This window comes from Brassica napus, chromosome A8 (genome assembly GCF_020379485.1).
Source record: "Brassica napus cultivar Da-Ae chromosome A8, Da-Ae, whole genome shotgun sequence".
NCBI lineage: Eukaryota > Viridiplantae > Streptophyta > Magnoliopsida > Brassicales > Brassicaceae > Brassica > Brassica napus.
This window is the reverse complement of record NC_063441.1, coordinates 10,011,712-10,031,710: the sequence shown is the minus strand read 5'-3', so window position 1 is coordinate 10,031,710 and position 19,999 is coordinate 10,011,712. Positions and strand designations below refer to the sequence as shown.

The following is a 19,999-nucleotide window of genomic DNA, read 5'->3' as shown; positions in this document are numbered from 1 at the left end:
GTGAGAGAGTTTTGATAATTTTTTTTGTAATATGTTAAATTTTAATTTTTTAAAAATATTTTATTTTTTAAGCGTTTGTAAGAAATTACACATGGCAAATTTTTGTTGGTCAAGTGACTTATGTTTTAGTATATAAGGGATATAACTCCAAGATAATAGAAAACATGTTTTTTAATGCTGATTTATTATAGTACATTACAATTATGAGAAAAAAGTTATTACATAGACGACTCTACAATAAATAATTGTATCTGCTTTACGAGGATTTATGTCTAATTGCAGCATCCAAATCGTCTTATAAAAATTAATGCCTAACCGGTTTTACTTTCATCATGCTAAATATCTCTTGTAAATTTTTTATCCGTTAATTTGTATAATTGTTTTGTAAATCATCGTCTTGGAACCTCGCATATAGACCGTCCGGTTTGAAGCAGTAGTCAACACTTAAACAAACCAAAGACTAAAGGAACTTTATATACTTCGTTAACTTTACTAATATTAATTTATATGGTATCAGTATTAAGGATCCTAATCCATTTTAAAGGAGAAGATACATATTAGTCGCATATCTTGTGGCTGTGGAATTGCATGATATCCTTCGTAATCACGAAGAAGCATCAGCCTTTTCTCAAGATGAAGAGAATGGCTTAAGATTATTGACGACCACATTGATTTTTTTTTTTTTGTGATAAAGTGGAGTTTATAAGCAAGGATTTATTGATGGTTCATTCAAAATTATTTTTTGGTGATGATGATATTCACATCATCCTTAATAAAAACAGTTTTTATTTACTTCTCATTCTTGTGAGTTTTTTTTTTATGTTCGTAATCGTGAAGTACTATTTAGACATTGCAATCGCGAGTTTTATTTGTTTACTATTTAAAGAACTGGCATGTGTAAACGTTGTTGACCCTATGAAGGATATTAATGTCATTGCCCTACGAAGGATATTAACGTCATCGACCCTTTGACCAGATATAAACGTCGATGATGTCTCGATGGCAGGATGCTGCTGTTGATTATTATTTTGGTAATTTTTTTAAAAAATTTTATTATCCGCTTTTGAATTTTTTACAGAATTGACAAAAATAACTTGTAGAAAATTACCAGAAAGAAAAATAACACAAACTCAAACCTAAGGAAGCATATGAATTGACTACAAGCACAATCGTAGTACACAAAGAATACATCGGAAAGGAACCATCACTTGCCACATAATTGACCTGCAGTTATAGTGAGAGCCGGACCCGATAGACTTAGGCGTACCCGGTGACCTGTTCTTAATGATCGGGTTGTCAAAAAAAGCTTGCTAAGTCCTCGCAGTTAGCGGACTTCATGGACAAACCAACTACACCTGAGACCAAGGCAACACGCCCCAAACATGTCAAGCTTTATTGGCGAAGGACTAAATGATAAGGACTTTTAACAATCCTATGTCAAAGTAGTATAGATAGATGTCAATCCAATCCTAAGTGATCATGAAGCAAAGATAATACAAGAGAATGCTTAATCTAAGTGCAATTAGTGTAGTTGATGTGAATAGAAACAAGTAACAAGAACTAAGCTTAAAGCAATTAACTAAACTTTCAATCAATAGATAAATTGGACTCATGCGAATTTGACTTCAAGTGATTAAGATCCAATATAGGATGACAAGTTATCAATCAATAGGTTTCCTTAAGTCTAGATCACAATATTAGATAAGTTCTTTCCCAAGATACAAATCCCTATGTCATTATGCATTAAACATCAATTCCCATTGGCTTAATACACTCAAAAATGAAGTTAAATCAAGTTTATTAACCATCTAACAATCCTAACATCAAACCTCTTTGGTTATTCAAGCTAGAGAAAAGTTGAGTTGGTTCAGACATTTCATCAAACACCTTCCGGGTATGAAATGTCTAGAGATCAAGATTAGAGAGTTCAAGACTAATCTAGCATTGAACACATTCAATAAGCAAGGAAACATATAAATCTAACATTAAACACCCAAAATCTTTACTTAATCAATCTAATCACTGATCTTGATGATTAACTTTAAACTCATGATAGATTCAAGACAAAACATGTTGAGAAGATGAAATAAATTCAGATTACTCAAGAAAGAAAGATTATATTACTAAAGATTCAAGTTTTCTCCAATATATCAATGTGTTTAGAGAGAAAACAAGATAAGTCTAAAATTAGGTGTAAAATGTATTTATAGTAGCTTGAAACTCGAAACGGGTCGACCCGACAAACCCGGGTTTGACCCGATAGAGAAATGGGTTAGATGGTCTTGGCATCGGCCGTGGTCTGCGGTCTGTCCACATAAAAACTCGACCTCTCTGCCTCGTATCCCGGACCATGCTCGTCTGTAGTTGATGTCTGCGCTTCACCTTCGTTCAATCCCGCGGATGGCCTCAACCCGCGTCCGTGACCCGCCGTTCATCCACACCAAATCAACCTCTCGGCCACCATTCTGCGAACTGCAATTACCCGCAGCCATTATCCACGGTTTGTGCAGCTTAAATTGTTTTCACTGCCCATGATCCGCAGAAAGGGTTGGTCCACAGAACTCGTCTGCGGTCGAAGCTTCTTTTGCACCTTTTTTCATGCGTGCCCATTAGACTCTCCAAACTTCAACTTGAGCTTTCCCAAACCTAAAATACCACATGCATATGCTATGTACCTAATTAAACTCTAAATGCATCCAAAATGATCTAAATGAATATGAAAATGATGCTTAAAACCATGAAAAATCTCAATACATCACTAACCATGGGCCGCAACACACTCTCGAACCTGCACTACGAAGACATAACCAACTACTCCACCAGAAGGCAAAGTGGACCAGGGCAGCCCTAGATCTACCCACATTCCTTGTTAACTACACATGCGGCACCACCAAAGAGGTTAGTCGTGGTTGACAAGACCGACTCCTCACCTCCTCATACACGTCCCCGCTATGGAGATCCCGTAACAGACCAAACCGGCGTGGAAACGAAAGAAACACCATAGAAGCCCCTGCGAGAATGGTTGATCGGGTTAAAAAATACGCCACCGGAGACTAACTGAGACGAGCGGAAAAAACACTGCATCTCCATTGTCTGAGGAACTCTAAGCGCCTTCAGCCAAGCGAACTTACGCACCCTAGTCGAGAAGATCAAACAGAGGTGGCAGAGTAAAGAGACAGAGCTCGCCAGAAATCCAGATCTGACGCCAGATCTGAACCACAGCCACTCCGATTGACCAAAGGAACCACATATCCACTCCTCCACTTTGCTTCTGCGGAGATCCGGGTCGGATGCACCATATCTACACCGCGAAAACGGAGGAAAGGAGGAAGAGGAGAGGCGAGAGGAAGGAAGATAACGAGGGGGGGGGGGCTACCGGAGTCAACGGAGGAGGAGAAACACCGCCGGCCACCCTAAAGGAGGAGATAGGGTTTTCGCTCGGGAGATAGATCTTTTAGAGAGAAAACTCACTGTTTTTACCTAAAACCATATTAGTTTATAGTTAAATTGATTTATTTTCTATATAAATATATTTATACCATAAAAATTATTTCTATGAGAGTCTAATATTGTAATGCCACGAATATCCACGGCTAATGGGCCTTCCATGCCCGCTCTCTCGGTCTGTGGGTCCTGTTGTGATGGGCGATGCGTTAACTTTTTTCAAGGCTCGAAAGTCTTGTCTACTGATCTTGTAATCACCACATGACTTTTCTCCATGTGTTGGCCTTATTCGCACGGTATAACGAATCACTTCCAAAGAGATCACCCATCATTTCACTACTCCAACCCAAGCACGCTTAACTTTATAATTTTAAATGGATGTGTGACAAAAAAAGTAAGTGCATTTTGATGACGTAGATAGCCAAATCAATTCTCTTAACCTTTTCCACACATACCAGAAATCGGGATGTTACAATTCATCCTCACTCACAAAGCGCAACGCCCCCGTAGCACACCACGACAAGTCTCAAAACGCCTCTCGATCCAGAACCGAGATGGCTAATATGCTATGATACTACTTGTAACGCCACGAACCCAAGGACTAATGGGCCTCCCACGCCTGGTCTCTCGACCCGTGGGGCCCGTTCTGTGCGATAGGCTGTGCGTTAATTTTTTCAAGGCTCGAAAATCTTGTCTACTGACCCTGCAATCACCATATGATCTTTTTCCGTGTTTTGGCCTCACTTGCACGGTATCCCGAATCACTTCTCGATAGATCATCTATCCTTTCACTACTGCAGCTCAAGCACACTTAACTCTGTAGTTTTAAATGGATGTGTGACGGAAAAGTAAACGCATTTGATGACATAGGTAGCCAAATCAATTCTCTTAAACCTTTCCACATATATACCAGAAATCAGAATGTTACAAATATATTCTTTACAAATATTTTATGTTATTTCCTTTCATCAATTTATCAATTTTCTGAAAAATAGAACAACATGCAAAGTTCCCCAAAAAGTATTCCTCGAAGTAGATGATGCTCAACAGGACTAGGCATTTTATTAAAATTCTGATTTGATTCATTATTCATTTCGATTCGATCCAAAAATCCGGATAAACGTAAATTTTCGAACCAAAGCAAATACTAAAAATTAATATCTGTTAAAATCGAAATAATACAAATACTAAAATTTTGGGAACATGATATCCGCTACGCTCCAAAAGATGTACTAATACATGTATATCTTCATTAAATTTAGATTATTATTTATATGATTATTATTTTAACATATAATTTAATAAATTCTATGCACATCATTGGTTATAAAATATTAAACCAACAAATATATGACAATGATAACTTTTTCTTAAGTTTTGTCTTATTATTATTGTTAGCTAAATTTAAAATTTACAAAATAGTTTCATTACTTATTTTATACATCATGTAAAATAAATATTTTAAAGAACATTTGTATCAAATTTTATCCATTATTTGTATCAAATAAAATGGACGAAATATTCATAAGTATTCTATAATATCCGTAATTATTCGTATATTTTCTGGATATCTTGTTTTTCAGATTTCCGTAAATTTTCAAAGTAAAACAAATCAAATAATGTTTAAAAAATTCAAAATGTAATATATAAGAAAAAATTAAATTTTTATTATATAGTTATGTGTTTTTTTAATTTTTTAATAATACTAAATTAAACAAAATGGATAGAGTTTACATAAATTGTTATCAAACTTTTTATCATTCAAAATCATTATACATTTTAATCACATTATGTAGTTTCGTAGTTTTTATTTTAAAAATAATATTTTTAATGGTTAGTTTAGTAAAAAATATACTATATATTTAAATGAACCAATATATTCCTAAAAACTATAAAAATCATTTTAGTGATTACACGTAACATAGTTCACATGTTACAATGTTTATCAATCTATCTATACTAATAAAGTTGAATTTTCTCTTTTCTAATGAAGCCATCTAAGCAAGTGGTGTACCAAAAGTTAACACCTCATCACTTATTTTAAGATTTTTTTTTATTTCTTTTATCTTCTTATTATTTAATCCAAGTATTTTTAACAAAACATTTAATATTGCATAAAATTATTTAAAATCATCTTCTAATCACAAGTCTTTTTCGAATGAAAAATCATTATATATATATATATATCATACTAATAATATTTAAATCAAAATCTAAACTATTTCATATAAATATTTTAATAAATTAATATTATATTTTTTTATGTTCAATCATTTAGATATATTAACATAAATTTATATAAAAAATAAAAGTCATTTCTAATTTTATAATATACAAACTAAAATCCTGTTTTAAAATATAACACAAAAATATACTAATATATTATACATAAATAAAATTAGTTTTTCTCTTTTGATGATGGTTTATCATATATGTGAATATTACATCTTTCATTATTTATTTTTTTGTACTTTGAATATACATATAAATATCTTTAAATAAATAAAATATGTGAGTTAGTTTTAATAAATTTTACATGAATTTATAAAAGAAACTAAAACTTAATTAGAATAATATTATTTTAAATTTGTTCAAAATTTTTTTTTTTTATTTAAAAGAATGAGTCTAGGAATGAATCTTATTTGTTATACACAATCTATCTTTTTAAAAACAAATATTACTAAAGAAAATATTAATTTTTTAAAATAAAAATTATGTTAAATTTTTTAAGTAAATCATAATTAATCATATATATAATTAAACCAATGTACATAAATATTATTCAAAATGTAATCAAATAGAAATAAAACCGCCACCAATTATAATCCAAAACCTAACAATAATATTTGCTTCAAAATCTTAATAAATTTGGATGACATAGTTTATTTGATAATTTTAGATATATATCTAAAGAGTACCAATGTATACACTTTTTTGAATTATTTAAATCAATAAATTTAAGAAAATAAAAGTACCAAAGTATTCAAAAAAAATCTTAAGAAGGAAAAATGATTAATGTATTCTATTTAATTTCAACGGTATAATTCAGATTAATTTATTTTACATACTTTTATAATAAACTTTTTAAAACAATTATGATAAAAATTAATTACATCAATTAAGAAATTTCTTATTAAATAGGCAAGCATGTTATTTCTAAGAAGAACAATAGAGTAAACTAAATACTTTTAGATGTATATTAAAATATATATATATATATATATTCTGTTAATTTTTTACTTACTCAGCCGTCCTACGTCTAACCCTAATTAATAAATAAGATCTTTCTTAACTGAGAGACGTTTTTTCGTTTGTCTTCTTTCCTACAAGTTTTTTATATTAATTTATGTTGATAGAAACCCATTAGAATAAGAACCAATGCTGGTGCTCCAACAAACAAGCCATCCGTTAAGTAAGAAAAGAGAGTATCATGTGTTCCAAAAGGCCACACTTACCAACTAACCTCACCGCACCGCATATCCTATTGATTCGTTGATCGATGCTTTATCACATGAAACGAGTGACTATGTCTCTCCAACCGATAAAAGAAAAGTAAGACCAAGCCATATAGATTATATACTTAAAACATCGTTATTGATTATCTGCAAATCAGTATCCTTCGTAGCAGTTTTTATTTCTTGTGCTTTTGGTACAAAACAAGAAAAAAATACCTTTTTTTCAATAACCCAACATCGAGACTTTGAATACTCCTTACTCTTTGTACAACCAAGTAATATTCCTGTTGAGCTACAATTCGAATTAGGGGCAATCTTATTGGGCATTTAGACAGTTTTTAAAGAGCTTCTTCCTCCATATTTCATCTCAAGGGCAAGTTCATATAATGCTTATATTTGAATGCAGGGTCCGAAATGCTCTGTTGGAATTATGTATTGTAATTATTTTTTGCAATTTTAACAGAAAATGCGATCATCAAAATTCAGATACAGGTGTGGAACCTCGTACGTCTCAAAGATTTGATAGTCAAAAAAACCTTTTCTGCGGTATCGCATGATCATAATAATTAATAAGCCTCTTGCAATCTCATAATCCCAGTTCTATACAGAGATGTAACCCCCACTCTTTACCAATAAGAGCTTGATTGGTTTTCCCGCTACCACCCGCAAACGCAGCTTTTGCGATTGGTAGCGGTTGACAGCGTTTCGAAACAATCATACAAACCGTTACAAATCGCTTCAAACCGCTTCGAACCTCTTAAAATCAAAAGCTGGTTCCAGCTAGCGTTTGCGGTTGCGGGCGGTTGCGGGAGGATAATTTTTTTTTTTTTTTTTTAAAAAACCATATAAATACAAAAATAAAAATAAAAATAAAATTTTTAAAATGGAATTATAAAAATACTAAAATATATCTATTATATTTTAATTAATATTATAAAATTTTAAAATAAAAATATTTTCTATAATTTAAAAAATTTAAAACTATAACTTTGAAAATATAATTTACATATTTATTATAATATTATGATTTTTGATATTTTTATAATTATATAAAATGTAAATATTGTTAATTTATTATTTAACCGCTGCTGTATTTGGTAGTTAACCAGTCATAAGTATTCCGCAAACGCACCAATTTCTAACCGCAGAACCAGTCGTACAAATCTCTTAAAACCGCTAGAAACCGCAACCACCCGCATCCGCAAACTCCCGCAGCCGCAACCGCAACCGCTGCGGTTGAACCAGTCAGGCCCTAAGTTGAGGAGCATGAGCCACAATCTCCCGTTCCAGATAGATTAGAAAAAAAAAAATCTTTTCACTTAATCCCGCAAAACAAATCCAATGTAAGCTTCTTTTTTTTGGTAAAAACTTGAATTTCATGAACGTGACAGTTTAAAACAATGTAGTTTAAGTACTTTCAACTAAATGAAAGCAAATTTGTAAGAGTTCTCTCAAGAACGAAAAGGTTGGTTTGTAGCTTACCATATTATGAAGTACTATACTTCTTCTGTACTGAATCAGATTATATGCTATAAAACTTGATTTTGAAGGATGATATACAAGCATAGTCACCAGGATACTCGACCATGAGTCGATTTCAAAATGTGTTGCTCTTTTCTCATGCTGTAAAAAATGAGCATTTCTTTCGCTAATGCTTGGCAGAATCTTGTATCATCGTTTCTGGGTTTACACGAATCCAACGATTATGTTTCTTATGATGGGACAATAATACGGAGAACTGGATATTGTAAAGAATAAAATTGATAAGATTATACCAAAGATTAAGAAAATGATGATATAACTGCTGAGTCGATATATTATCTCTTTCTCCTATATATTATGACAATATGTGACCAGCATTAAACACTACTAATGTCTCCGGTTTTCACTGTAACCATCAAATCGGTTACACAATTTTATAACTGAACCGTTTTAAAATATTCGTACACCATGGACTACAAAACTATATAAATTATTTGACCCACTTTTGACTTTCAAAACCTGTCGCCTATCTATACTTTTAGACATCTAAGACACCACAGCTTATACGATATAAACCGTATTTAAAGGTATTTTTACCATGTTTGTTTTATTATATCCTACCCTTGTTATATACGAGTAAATGGATCTATTGGTTCGACCACAAGTCTGGTTCGGATATGAAAATTCAATGAAAAACATTGTACAAGACTGAAATAATAATAATAGAACACTTTTTAAATATTATAGATATATAATTATAGTTATAAATTCATTTAATATTTTGTTTTATGGTCAACAAAAAAATATCCACGCTTTTTAAGAGTCAAAATCTATAGTAAATTAAAACTCAAAACTTCTTATCAGTGTAATAAACCTCGGACAAACCCTTATGTCTTAGAAAATAAAAGAGTTTGAGTAAAACGGTATCGATTTTTCGTTTTTGTCAACAATTTAAACTTAAATAACTAAAGGCAACCGGGAACATGTGAAATCAAATGAGTAAAGGAAATCGTGTACTTACACGAAACAAAGAAGAAAATCAAATATCTTTATTGTCTGCCTTTTCCTATAAGAAAATTACTAGATTTTTATTGAAATCAAATATCTTTATTGAAATTGCGGGATTATTTTCCAACAAAATTTTAATTTTTGATATTTTATTTTTTGTTGTGTTAATATTATTATTTTTGGCACATATATACTATAATTATATTAAATTTTAACCCATTCTAAAGATATACTATGTAAACATATATTAAATATTCTAATATTTTTGCAATATTTTTTATTTTTGGTATGTATATGTTTTGGATGCCATAAATATTATAATAGTTTATCGTATATAAAATTATTTTGATTTAAATTATGTAATATATAATAAAAATAAACTAGTCTAACCCAATAAATTTTCATGTTTATCAATTATTCAAAAAAAAAACAAATTACTTCATTTTTTTCTAACTATATTTCAAAATACTAAACAAACGTTTTTTGTAGAATTATCAATACTATGAAAATAGTAATCATTTTATTTAAATAAAATTTATCAATACTATGAAAATAGTAATCATTGGTTTAAATTTCCAACTAATTTTATATTGTAACCTGAAAAGACAAATAAAGAAATATTTGTGCTGTAAAATGTGATATGTTAGTTTAAATAAAGAGCAATTCTCTCAAATAGACCTTTTTAAGTTTTTGTCACAAAAATATATCCCAAAAACTAAAAAGACCAAAATAACATTTTTTATTTTAAAAATTTTAAATTTTTTTAAAATTTTTAAAAGTTGAAATCCTACCCTCAAAACCCTACTCCTCGACCCTAAACCCTAAACTCTAAATTATAAACCCTAAACCTTAAATTAACCTTAAACCCTAAACCCCACCCCTTAACTCTAAACTATAATGTCTAGATTAATTAACCCTACATAAGTGTATATTTACTTCTTTTGATAAAATATTAAGTCTATTTTGGTCATTTTTATTCTTAAGGTCTATATATGTGACAAAAACTTTTTTATGTCTATCTTTGGAAATTTCTCTTAAATAAATCCATAAACTATTTAATACTAAAAAGACCTAAATAATAGCAATAATTAATTGCTTAAGTATAAGCGTAGTAAACACTTGTTATTTACAAATAATTTAAACAAACTTGTATATGTAAACAAAATTAATATGTTCAAAACATTTGTTTCCTTATTAAATGGGTGAAATTAATTAAAACAAATCCTAAAAATAAAAAATGGCATGACAATGTAAATAACTTTTGGAAGGAGCCAAAACCGGACATCAAACTTTTTAGGTAAAATTGCACGCTCTTTTCATAGAAATTTTGTTTTTGTTGATTGTTTTATTTTGGTATGGATTCCTAGACAACCTTAAATTTTAATAATAAAACTAGATTTCGACCCGCACAACCGCGCGGGTGTTTATTTTCACTTTATAAACATATACATCTGTTTTTACATTATTATTGGTATATATTTTTTATTAATTAATCATATATTTAAAGTTTTTATACTTTTTTAGATACAATAATTTTATAGTGTGCATGTTTGTCTATTCAATTAATTTTTTTGAACTATTACATGTAATTGTGACTTATATATTTATCTTATTATATTTTCTCACTAATATATGCAAAGTTCAACAAATTTAAATATTATTTGTATTTATATTCTTTTATTGAAATAGAATATTACCTGTAATTTTTTAATTAAAATTATAAGTAATATAAATAAATATTTTATTATTTAGTAATTTTATTTGTATTTATGAACATATTAAAATATTAATCTACACTAATATTTGAATATTATTACGATTGAATATTAAACTAAAAACACTGATATCTGTTTTTAATATGTTAAATTAAAAAAATTTCATGATATAATATACATAGAAATTCATGGTGAGATGAAACTATTTTCTAGTAACTACCGGTAGACTCCATCAATTTAAGTTTAGTGAAATTTTTAAATCTACGACCAATATAGTTGCGGGCAAATAATATACCCGTAATTTGAATTTAGTAACTTTTTGAATTATATTATTTAATATTGGAATAGATTTTTTCTTTGATATTATGCTGATTGTTTTCCAATAATGTTACAGTAACAGAATTATAGGATTATACCATTTATATATGATTTTTGTAACAAACAACAAATATTGTTGCTGTTAAATGAATATACCCGTATTTGATGTTTTATTATTTTGAATACAGCTAACTTCATCTTCTCCAAATGATGTCTGTGTTTCAGTATATAAAAATTAAAGATCATATAATACAAAGAGAACAATAACTCAAATAAGACTAACACAAGTGCAACAATAAATTCAAAGAGCATCCTAACTCAAATATCATTGAAGCATGTTTACTAAAAATAAAACAGTTAGTAACAAAGTTAGTTTGGTCAAGCATTGTCATAGAAGTTATGGCCATGAGATACGTTTATCTGTATATGGTTAAATATAGTACACGATTAAGTATTTAATGAAAACGACAGAGACATATGAAATAAGACTATCATAAATTTATGAACTAATGTATAATTTTAGTAACATTAAATGTATGGTCATTCATAATAAATCTGGTCTATGAGACACATGTCATTGATTTTTTATATAGTAAAAAGAAATCATCACGATTAATAAAAGATGAGTTGATAATGTGAGATTTTAGGTGACATTAATTTGAAAATAAATGACAAAACAATTAATATGATAAATGTAACATGACTTTCTAGTAATAGGTCCATTAGGTCCATTTTAAAAAAAATCACACATGAATCAAGGTCGTGACTTCTGTTTTAATATATAAGATAATTTTTTGATGTAAAAGAAGAAGTTATGCCTAAAAGTACAAATATTTAAAAAAAGATTATGCCTAAAAACACAAAGATTAAAAAACATACTTTAAAAGGAAACATCAGTCATAGTATATATTAAAAATAATCCAACAATCATAAAAATATTGTAAAATAAAATTGGTTGAACAATTTTTAATAAAGTTAAAATTAGCGTAGAAATTTCAACAATCATATATTTTGAAAAACCATATATTATGAAATGGAAGAAGTATATATTAAGAAATCTATAATATAAATGTCCGTTTTAAACTTAAGAACAGAAATTTCCAATCACACTTAATCGATTTCTGACCAGATTCATCATCGACATTTTGTGTTTCAAATGTGAAATGTTACATAAATGCTTCTGTGACTAATGCCTCATAACCCAAATTAGTCAGTTATACACAACATTTCAGCCAAGCTCCACAATCAAGTCCTCTCTCTGTATCTTCATCAACACGCTTCATTCCTCCTCCTCCCATTAGCAATTCTTTAACCTTTTTCCCCAGTTCATTTAGCTCCTGGTGCTTTATACTTCAGCTGCAAGAATCAAAACTGACCCATTATGTAAAAATTGAGACTTTTGATCCAGTTGACCAAAAAGATTGAAACTTTTGATGTAATTGACCCCAAAATTGAAAATTGATGAATCTTTTCAACGATCAGCTATATGGGTACGGTTTAGGACAGAACCTTATCCATATTAGAATCAGGTTCAGACAAAGGTTAGGGTTTTTTCTTTGTAAGAAAGAGGAAGAGGGAGAGTCTTATACATGGGATCAGGGAAGCCATAGAAATCGTGGATGGTGGAGTTTCTGGGAACAGTGTTGACGTATGGAAACTCGGTGTCCCAGTGAGCAGAGATGACAAAATTGAAGAACTGTCTTGCTTCTAACTTATCATCAATGCTCAATGTGGGAGATCCATGCGATAAGAAGAATGTTTGATCCTTCACCAGCCAATGCACCACTCTCAGCATCTTTAGTCCACCTTTTCAAAATATATAAGGCTGGATGCTGGCGAAACCGCACATCTGCGGAATCATCAAAGCATGCCGACAGAGAAACCCTTTGTATTCAAACAGCAAAGTTCTGACTTAGTTTTGCTCCACGTTACAAGATATTGTTGTCTCTCTCACAATCTTGAACTCTAAATGTTGATATCTGTTCATTTTTTTTCTCCTTTCTAGGTGCCATCTTCTTCGCTTAAGGCGAGGGAGACTTCAATGCAGGTTGATTATCGAAATCACCAACAGATTCCTCTTCGTACCTTGTTCTGTGCCTCAAGAACTCTTTAAGCGTTATTTTCTTATGGACGTAATTATCAATGAGTAAAACCTTCTCGATGCTTGACATCCTTGTGATGCGTCTGTCCACACTATTCTTTTCCCTTGGAAGACTCTTTTCGATGCTTCAAGCTGGGAGCAGCTTATGTGTTGTCACATGGTTCCCGAATTTCAGCTGGCATTTCAAGAGTTGCAGATAAACCCGGCAGACCAAAAGATTATTCCCGGAGGAGGGGAGCTTTCAGCAAACAAGAGGATTGAAATCCAGTTCAAGCGTGGTTTAGATATGACAAGGGGCAAGGGAGAACATAAGTTATCTCAAGGCACAAGAGCAGATCTAGGCAGTTCAAAAGCCGTGTTAAGAAGCATGCTCAGATGGACAGATGAGTTTATCATCTTAAACAAAATTTATCAGTTTTTAAGATGAATAAGGGAAGGAGAACTTTAATGTTTCTTCAAAATTCATATACTATTTGTCCAAGTTGGAAAAACAATATCTGGCAATAGGAATATAGATATATGTCTACATAAAATGCATATCAAATACGTCAAACAAATACGATCTGGCATGTTTTTGAACCTCTGAAAGAAAGTGACAAATCTTGTTTTGCCATCTCAAGTTTCTCCTCTTCTTGCTGACAAAACGATGGCCCAAACAAGATTTTAGCAACCTTTAAGCACCGAGCATTTCTCAAGATATATTTCACCAGATCTATCTCTTCTTGTGATCCACATACACCACTGTCCACTTGAAAGTTTCAAGACTTGCCAATAAACATGTAGGCACACAATCCAGTTGATTCTGCCAGGAAACCGGTGCATCCACTCTAGAAGATGTATGATCCTAAAATTGAAAAAAAAATAAAGAGTTATGTCTTAAATATTACAGTAAATTATAACACCAAAAGGATAGATCTATCGAAGAAACTTACTTCATTCAGATAGATCTCAAGGTCTCGTAACAAAGGAGAATCTTTGAGTAACCGGACAAGTAATTTTGACCAATTTGGACCACATGAACATAGCTTTAGATGCTGAAGCTGGTCAAATACAATACCCTCATGATATAAAGCCTGCACATAATAACAAAGGCTTCAGCATCAATAAAACCTGGTTTGGTGTTCTAAAATGAGGTAGATAGATAGATAGATGGGAACTTGTTACCTCCTCATCAGCATTGACTCTAATGCATAATGAAAGCCTCTTAACAGATCTGATCGATCTAACAAACTTGTTGATATCAGGGTATGTCGATTCAATATCTGCCTCCTCCAACTTAGGCGTATCTTCAAAATAGTACGAGTAATTACTATTATCATCACGTGCATATTCTTCTAAATAATCCAGAATTTTGAAATACATCAAAGAAGGAGTGTTTATCACAAGCCCTTCAAAATGATATCCTCTAGATATCTTTAGGGTTAGTCTCTGCAGGGTTAGTCTCTGCAGGGACGGGACAATTACACTCAATGTAAATGGACTATTATTGTCTTCATCATTACGTTCCAGAACTAGATCCTCAAGAACAGGGCAATGAGAAAGAAGTTGGTGAAGAGATTTTTCATTTGAGTAGACCATACATCCAAGGATCAAAAATTTCAGGGAGGGGAGATAAACCATACGAGGAACATTCACGAAAATAGGGCCTGTAAGTTCCAAGATCACCAGCGATTTACAGGTAAACAAATTACTCGGTAATCTAGTAAATTTATAAGGCATAGATACAAGTGTGACACTTAACTCACGGACGCATCTAGTCACTGCAATTAAAACCAACTTCTCGATACTGTAGGCTCGGTATGATCTGCCGTATATGTCAAAGTTGAGACGTAATCTTTCTATGACTGGAGCTTTATGTAATGGCAGACTCAAATCAATAAAGGAGTATAATTTGTAGCGTTCTCCCGGCGAGTATTCGCTATCATCGTACTCAAGTTTAGGCAACCACATCCAAAGAAACTCCCATCGCTTAGATAAAATACTTGTGCTTACGGCAACTTTCGTTGGAAGAAACGTTAGTACCTTCAAGAGCAAGTCATCAGGTAATTGACTGATCTTGTCGTCCATATCTTCAAAAAGATCTCCAAGGTTCTCTTATCGTTCAGAGAATACGAGAGTTAGGTTTTGTCCGGTGAATAGGCAACAAGCAAGAGCAGACGCAGACTAATATAATAGATAGAGGAACGGAAGAAAAATCTTAAAATCGTCTTCACCAGGGCCGGATGTAATATATTTAGGTCAGAAAATGTATTTAGGCCTTCAATTATTATATACTAGGTGTTTTGCCCGCACATACGGGTATAATCATCTTACGAATACTTATTATTTTATATCTTATTAATCCAAAAATCAGCATTATAAACTAATATTTAATTATAAACTGTTTGATATCTTAGTTTTTTAATTTTATAATAAGAAATATTGTTTTCAGATAGCAACACAATATATATAAGAATTCTCTTAATTTTTAAATCTATTTTCACAATTTTATTATATTAGTTTATACCTAATTATTTAATATCTAATTATTTAATATAACATATAAATTTAATATTAAATAAATAAAATGCGTGTTTTATTATATATAAAATTCATTATAGATTTTGTGAAAATTAATAAATACTCAGTTATAAACTAATGATAAGTCAATGACCTATATAAAAGCTTAAAACCTAATAAAATATGACAAATAAGAAAATAAGAATTTTAATATAACATATAGATTTAAATATTATTAAATCAATATTAGTTTTTAATTATATATAAAATTCATTACAGATATTTTTTAAATTAATAAATTAGTGATTCAGCTAAAAATTATTAATAAATGAGTGACTAAGCTAAAACATAAATAAAAACATGAAAAATAAGCAAAATTGACTAAAATCATGGAAAACATGACAAATAAGCAAAATGAAAATAATTATATATCTAATTACATATTTTATAGTTATATTATTTAAATTAATAAATTATGGATTCAACTAAAAACTATTAATGAATTAATGACTCAGCTTAAACCTAATTAAAACATGACAAATAAGCAAAATTACTTAAAATCATGAAAATCATGACAAATAAGTTAAATTACTTCATAAATAATAGTATAGATTCTTATTAAAATTAAGGAAATTTTCCTTGGTATACTTTAACTTAAATATTTTGAGGGATGAAAAGATAAAAGTCTAAATTAATAAATTAGGTTTCTTTTAAATTAATGACACTAGATTATTATGAAAAATAGATCTTTAGTTCCGTAGTTTATTATTCACATATTATCATTTAAATTATTAAATTATATTTTAAGATCTGTATTCAACAAGTCAAATTTATATTTCTTTTGTAAAGTTTAGAAGGATATATTATCTTCATAAAATTTTGGAAATTTTTCATAAATGTGTATTTAAAAGTATATTCTTAAATGTGAATTCATGAAAACTTTCTGAGGTGTTATTGTTTTATATATTATGATTGATTTAGAAATCCATATAGTATTTATAAATTCAAGTAAAATATACAAATCTGAGAGGTTTTTCCTCGGATTTGAGTCTTTGTATTTTTAACTAAAAAATCTAAACAAATCCATTCAAATATATTCGTAAATCCGTACGATTGAATAACACTTGATTTGATATAGAATTTATGAATCATTAAACCAATAACACATGATTTGAATACAGATTTGAAAATCACAGAACCAATTACACTAGATTTAGTTAGAATTTTCAAATCTATTAAAATACAACAACTAATAACCGCTATGAATATAAATATTTATGAATACATTACTGAATTTAAATTATTAACAATTTTTAAATATGCATAACGGCTTCCTAAAGTTTTTTTAAAGACCTTCATGAATTTGATATCTAAATTTTATAAAGATATTATACATATATAAAAGGATCTTTGTAAATTTTCAAAATATATTATACATTAAATAATATTCTTTTTAATATTCATATAAATTAAATTCACAAAAATGTCATACACATTTATGAAGAACTTCCAAAATATACAAACAAGTTACATTCAATAAATTGATTTACACATTTATGAAGACATTGCTAAATTCAGAAAAATGTTTTTTACAAATTCAAGAAGATATCATATAAGTTCAGGTACGTGTTCGGTGGCTTTAGTTTATTTTGCTATCCCTTGGTTTGTTTTCTTTGGCTTCTGCGGTTAGGAGGAGCCAGGCTTTGGCAAGCCCTACCAATTTCTACCAAGCCCGTGAGTCCTTAACAAGGAATCTTAGTGCGAGCTGTAATAAAGTGCGACCATTTCGTTTCTCCTTCTGTCTTGCTAGTCGGGTTTAGGTTAGGTACCGTACTTATGTCTCATTCCTCATTTGGTGTGTTTTGTTTCTTTAGCTTGTTTGTTTCTTTCTTCTGCTACTAGTCTCATCACTTGTAAAAAGCGATGTGTTATTGTATATAATTTATGTCCTCAATTTTGTTTGTAAGTTGGCTGATACATGTTCTAAGCCTTGTCAATTATTATTTTTTTCTGTGTGATACCCATAATTAAGGCCATTACAACCTAAAGAGCAATGAGTGAGGCGCCAGCTGGAGCTTCGAATGATGAGAAATGCCTGACATGTAATCTCCCTCTGGATCTGCCACGACCGGCTTTAGTGGTGGAAACTCCCTCCGTCTACCATACAAGGGGGCTTGGTGCACTCCTCCGAGAGTGTTTGTTGATTATCAGGTACCATTTGCTTTTCCACGAACTCTAAATACATCAATATCATGTAGCTTCAACTTGATACTCTTTACTTTCGTTGCAGGATGAAGTAATTATTCCTCATTTCGACCCTGGAATTGTTCCCTAGACTGTAGATCCAGATGCAACTGACTCAGAAGAGAGGGGTAAAAAGACTCCAAAGAGACCTGTCAAAATTAGTCCTTGTAAATTCGCACATCAGTATAGAAGGTTAACCCAATTAAATCACTTTGTATCTCTAGCTAGTTATGTACAAAGTGCATGCGTTTCATTGATGCTTCAAATCTCTCACTCCATAGTTGAGTAAGGAATATCTTATTACTCCATACTAGGTAAACACCCGCGCTAGGCTGCGGGAATTGTTTCCGTATTTTTTATTAAAATATTTTCAATTTGATAATTGTTATTTGTTTAAATCTAAAGTTATTAACATTTGAAGATTTTTTTAGTACCAAGATGTTTAAATTTAAAGTTATTAACATCTTTAGGTAGTCTTTAATCCGTCTCATGTGGACATTGGCGATCAGACTTTTGATTGGGACAAATCAAAATTGTAACGACCTGACCCGGTGTTTCTTTTCTAAATCCGGTTTGTTTGGTTCAATTAATTAATTTTAGAACCCAAACCAATTATTTAATCCTTCTCAAGCCGTGTAGGTATTTATATTGACGTAAGTACCTCTTTCTCTAAAACATGTGCCACATTTCCCATCCCCTCTCCTTCTTCGATCTCTCCAATTGTATACCTCTCTCTTATTCCTTCTTTTGTCTACTTCTTTTTACTTATGTTCTTCTTTTTATTTGACGTTGTAACTGTACCAATATGGAGAAGAGTGTTGTGATCGTCACCATCTCTTGTCTCAATCATCAACCGCTCTTCTCACTACAATCGCTCGACGTCAGAGTTATCACAGTCCACCGGAAAGCTGCGCTGTCACTGCGGAGTCCATGATTCTATCGCCACTCTTGTCGTCGTGTTGTTCAGTCGTGTGCCAAGAGGAAGGTGGCTGTCCAAAGAGATGCGATCTGTCATTGCTCTTCACCACCGTGAGTTAAGAACAACCGAAGCTCACAGACATGTCATCAGCCACACACCCTTTCCGACGGAGCCACCATCATCAACCGTGAGCCATGTCGTGAGGTGAAGTGCCCTTTATCCAGTTACTTGTGCTGCAAGTAATAGTTATAAACCCTAAATATAATTATCTCTTTATTGTATATATATTTCATGTATTTTTTTTCTTTCCGGTATGTGTGACATTGATGAGAAATCGAGATCTACGGTTAAACCCAAAATATTGCAGGAAGAATCTACTTGGCTACGATGGAGCTATGGGTTATGTCCGAGATTGGTTTGATATTAACAAAGTCGCTTATTAAACAAATGTTTATGCTTATGTGTAGTTTACTAAAAATTATGCGTATAAATGAAATGTTTTGATTGGTTTTCTACTTTTTTTCATTAATTGACATGGCAGTCTCACATGATTCTAAAAATCTGATGTGTCATTCCCTGGAGAGAACCTTGTGCTATTATTGTGTTGATTCATCCCTTATCTTTTTATTATTTTTTTCGTAAAACGGTCCGCATATTTTACTTAATATCAAAATAAAATAATATTTTTTTTTTTACCTGAACAGAATATATTGAACTGAAATATATATATACAGAAGTAAGGAGTTTTGGTAAAAATTAATAATAAGAAAAAGATAATATATTAAGAATAATTTAAAAAAACAACTAAGAGCAT

General features: G+C 30.8%; 1 protein-coding gene across 1 annotated transcript; it reads right to left on the bottom strand.

Annotated features, from left to right (window-relative positions):
• Positions 1–12,217: 12,217 nt before the first annotated feature.
• Positions 12,218–15,919, bottom strand: LOC106358783 (putative F-box/LRR-repeat protein At4g15060). Its single transcript, XM_022690715.2, is given in 4 exon segments — positions 12,218–14,253; positions 14,256–14,367; positions 14,456–14,596; positions 14,688–15,919. Coding segments are annotated over 4 exon segments (1,338 nt in total). The 5' UTR covers positions 15,591–15,919; the 3' UTR covers positions 12,218–14,071.
• Between the last annotated feature and the right edge of the window lie 4,080 nt (positions 15,920–19,999).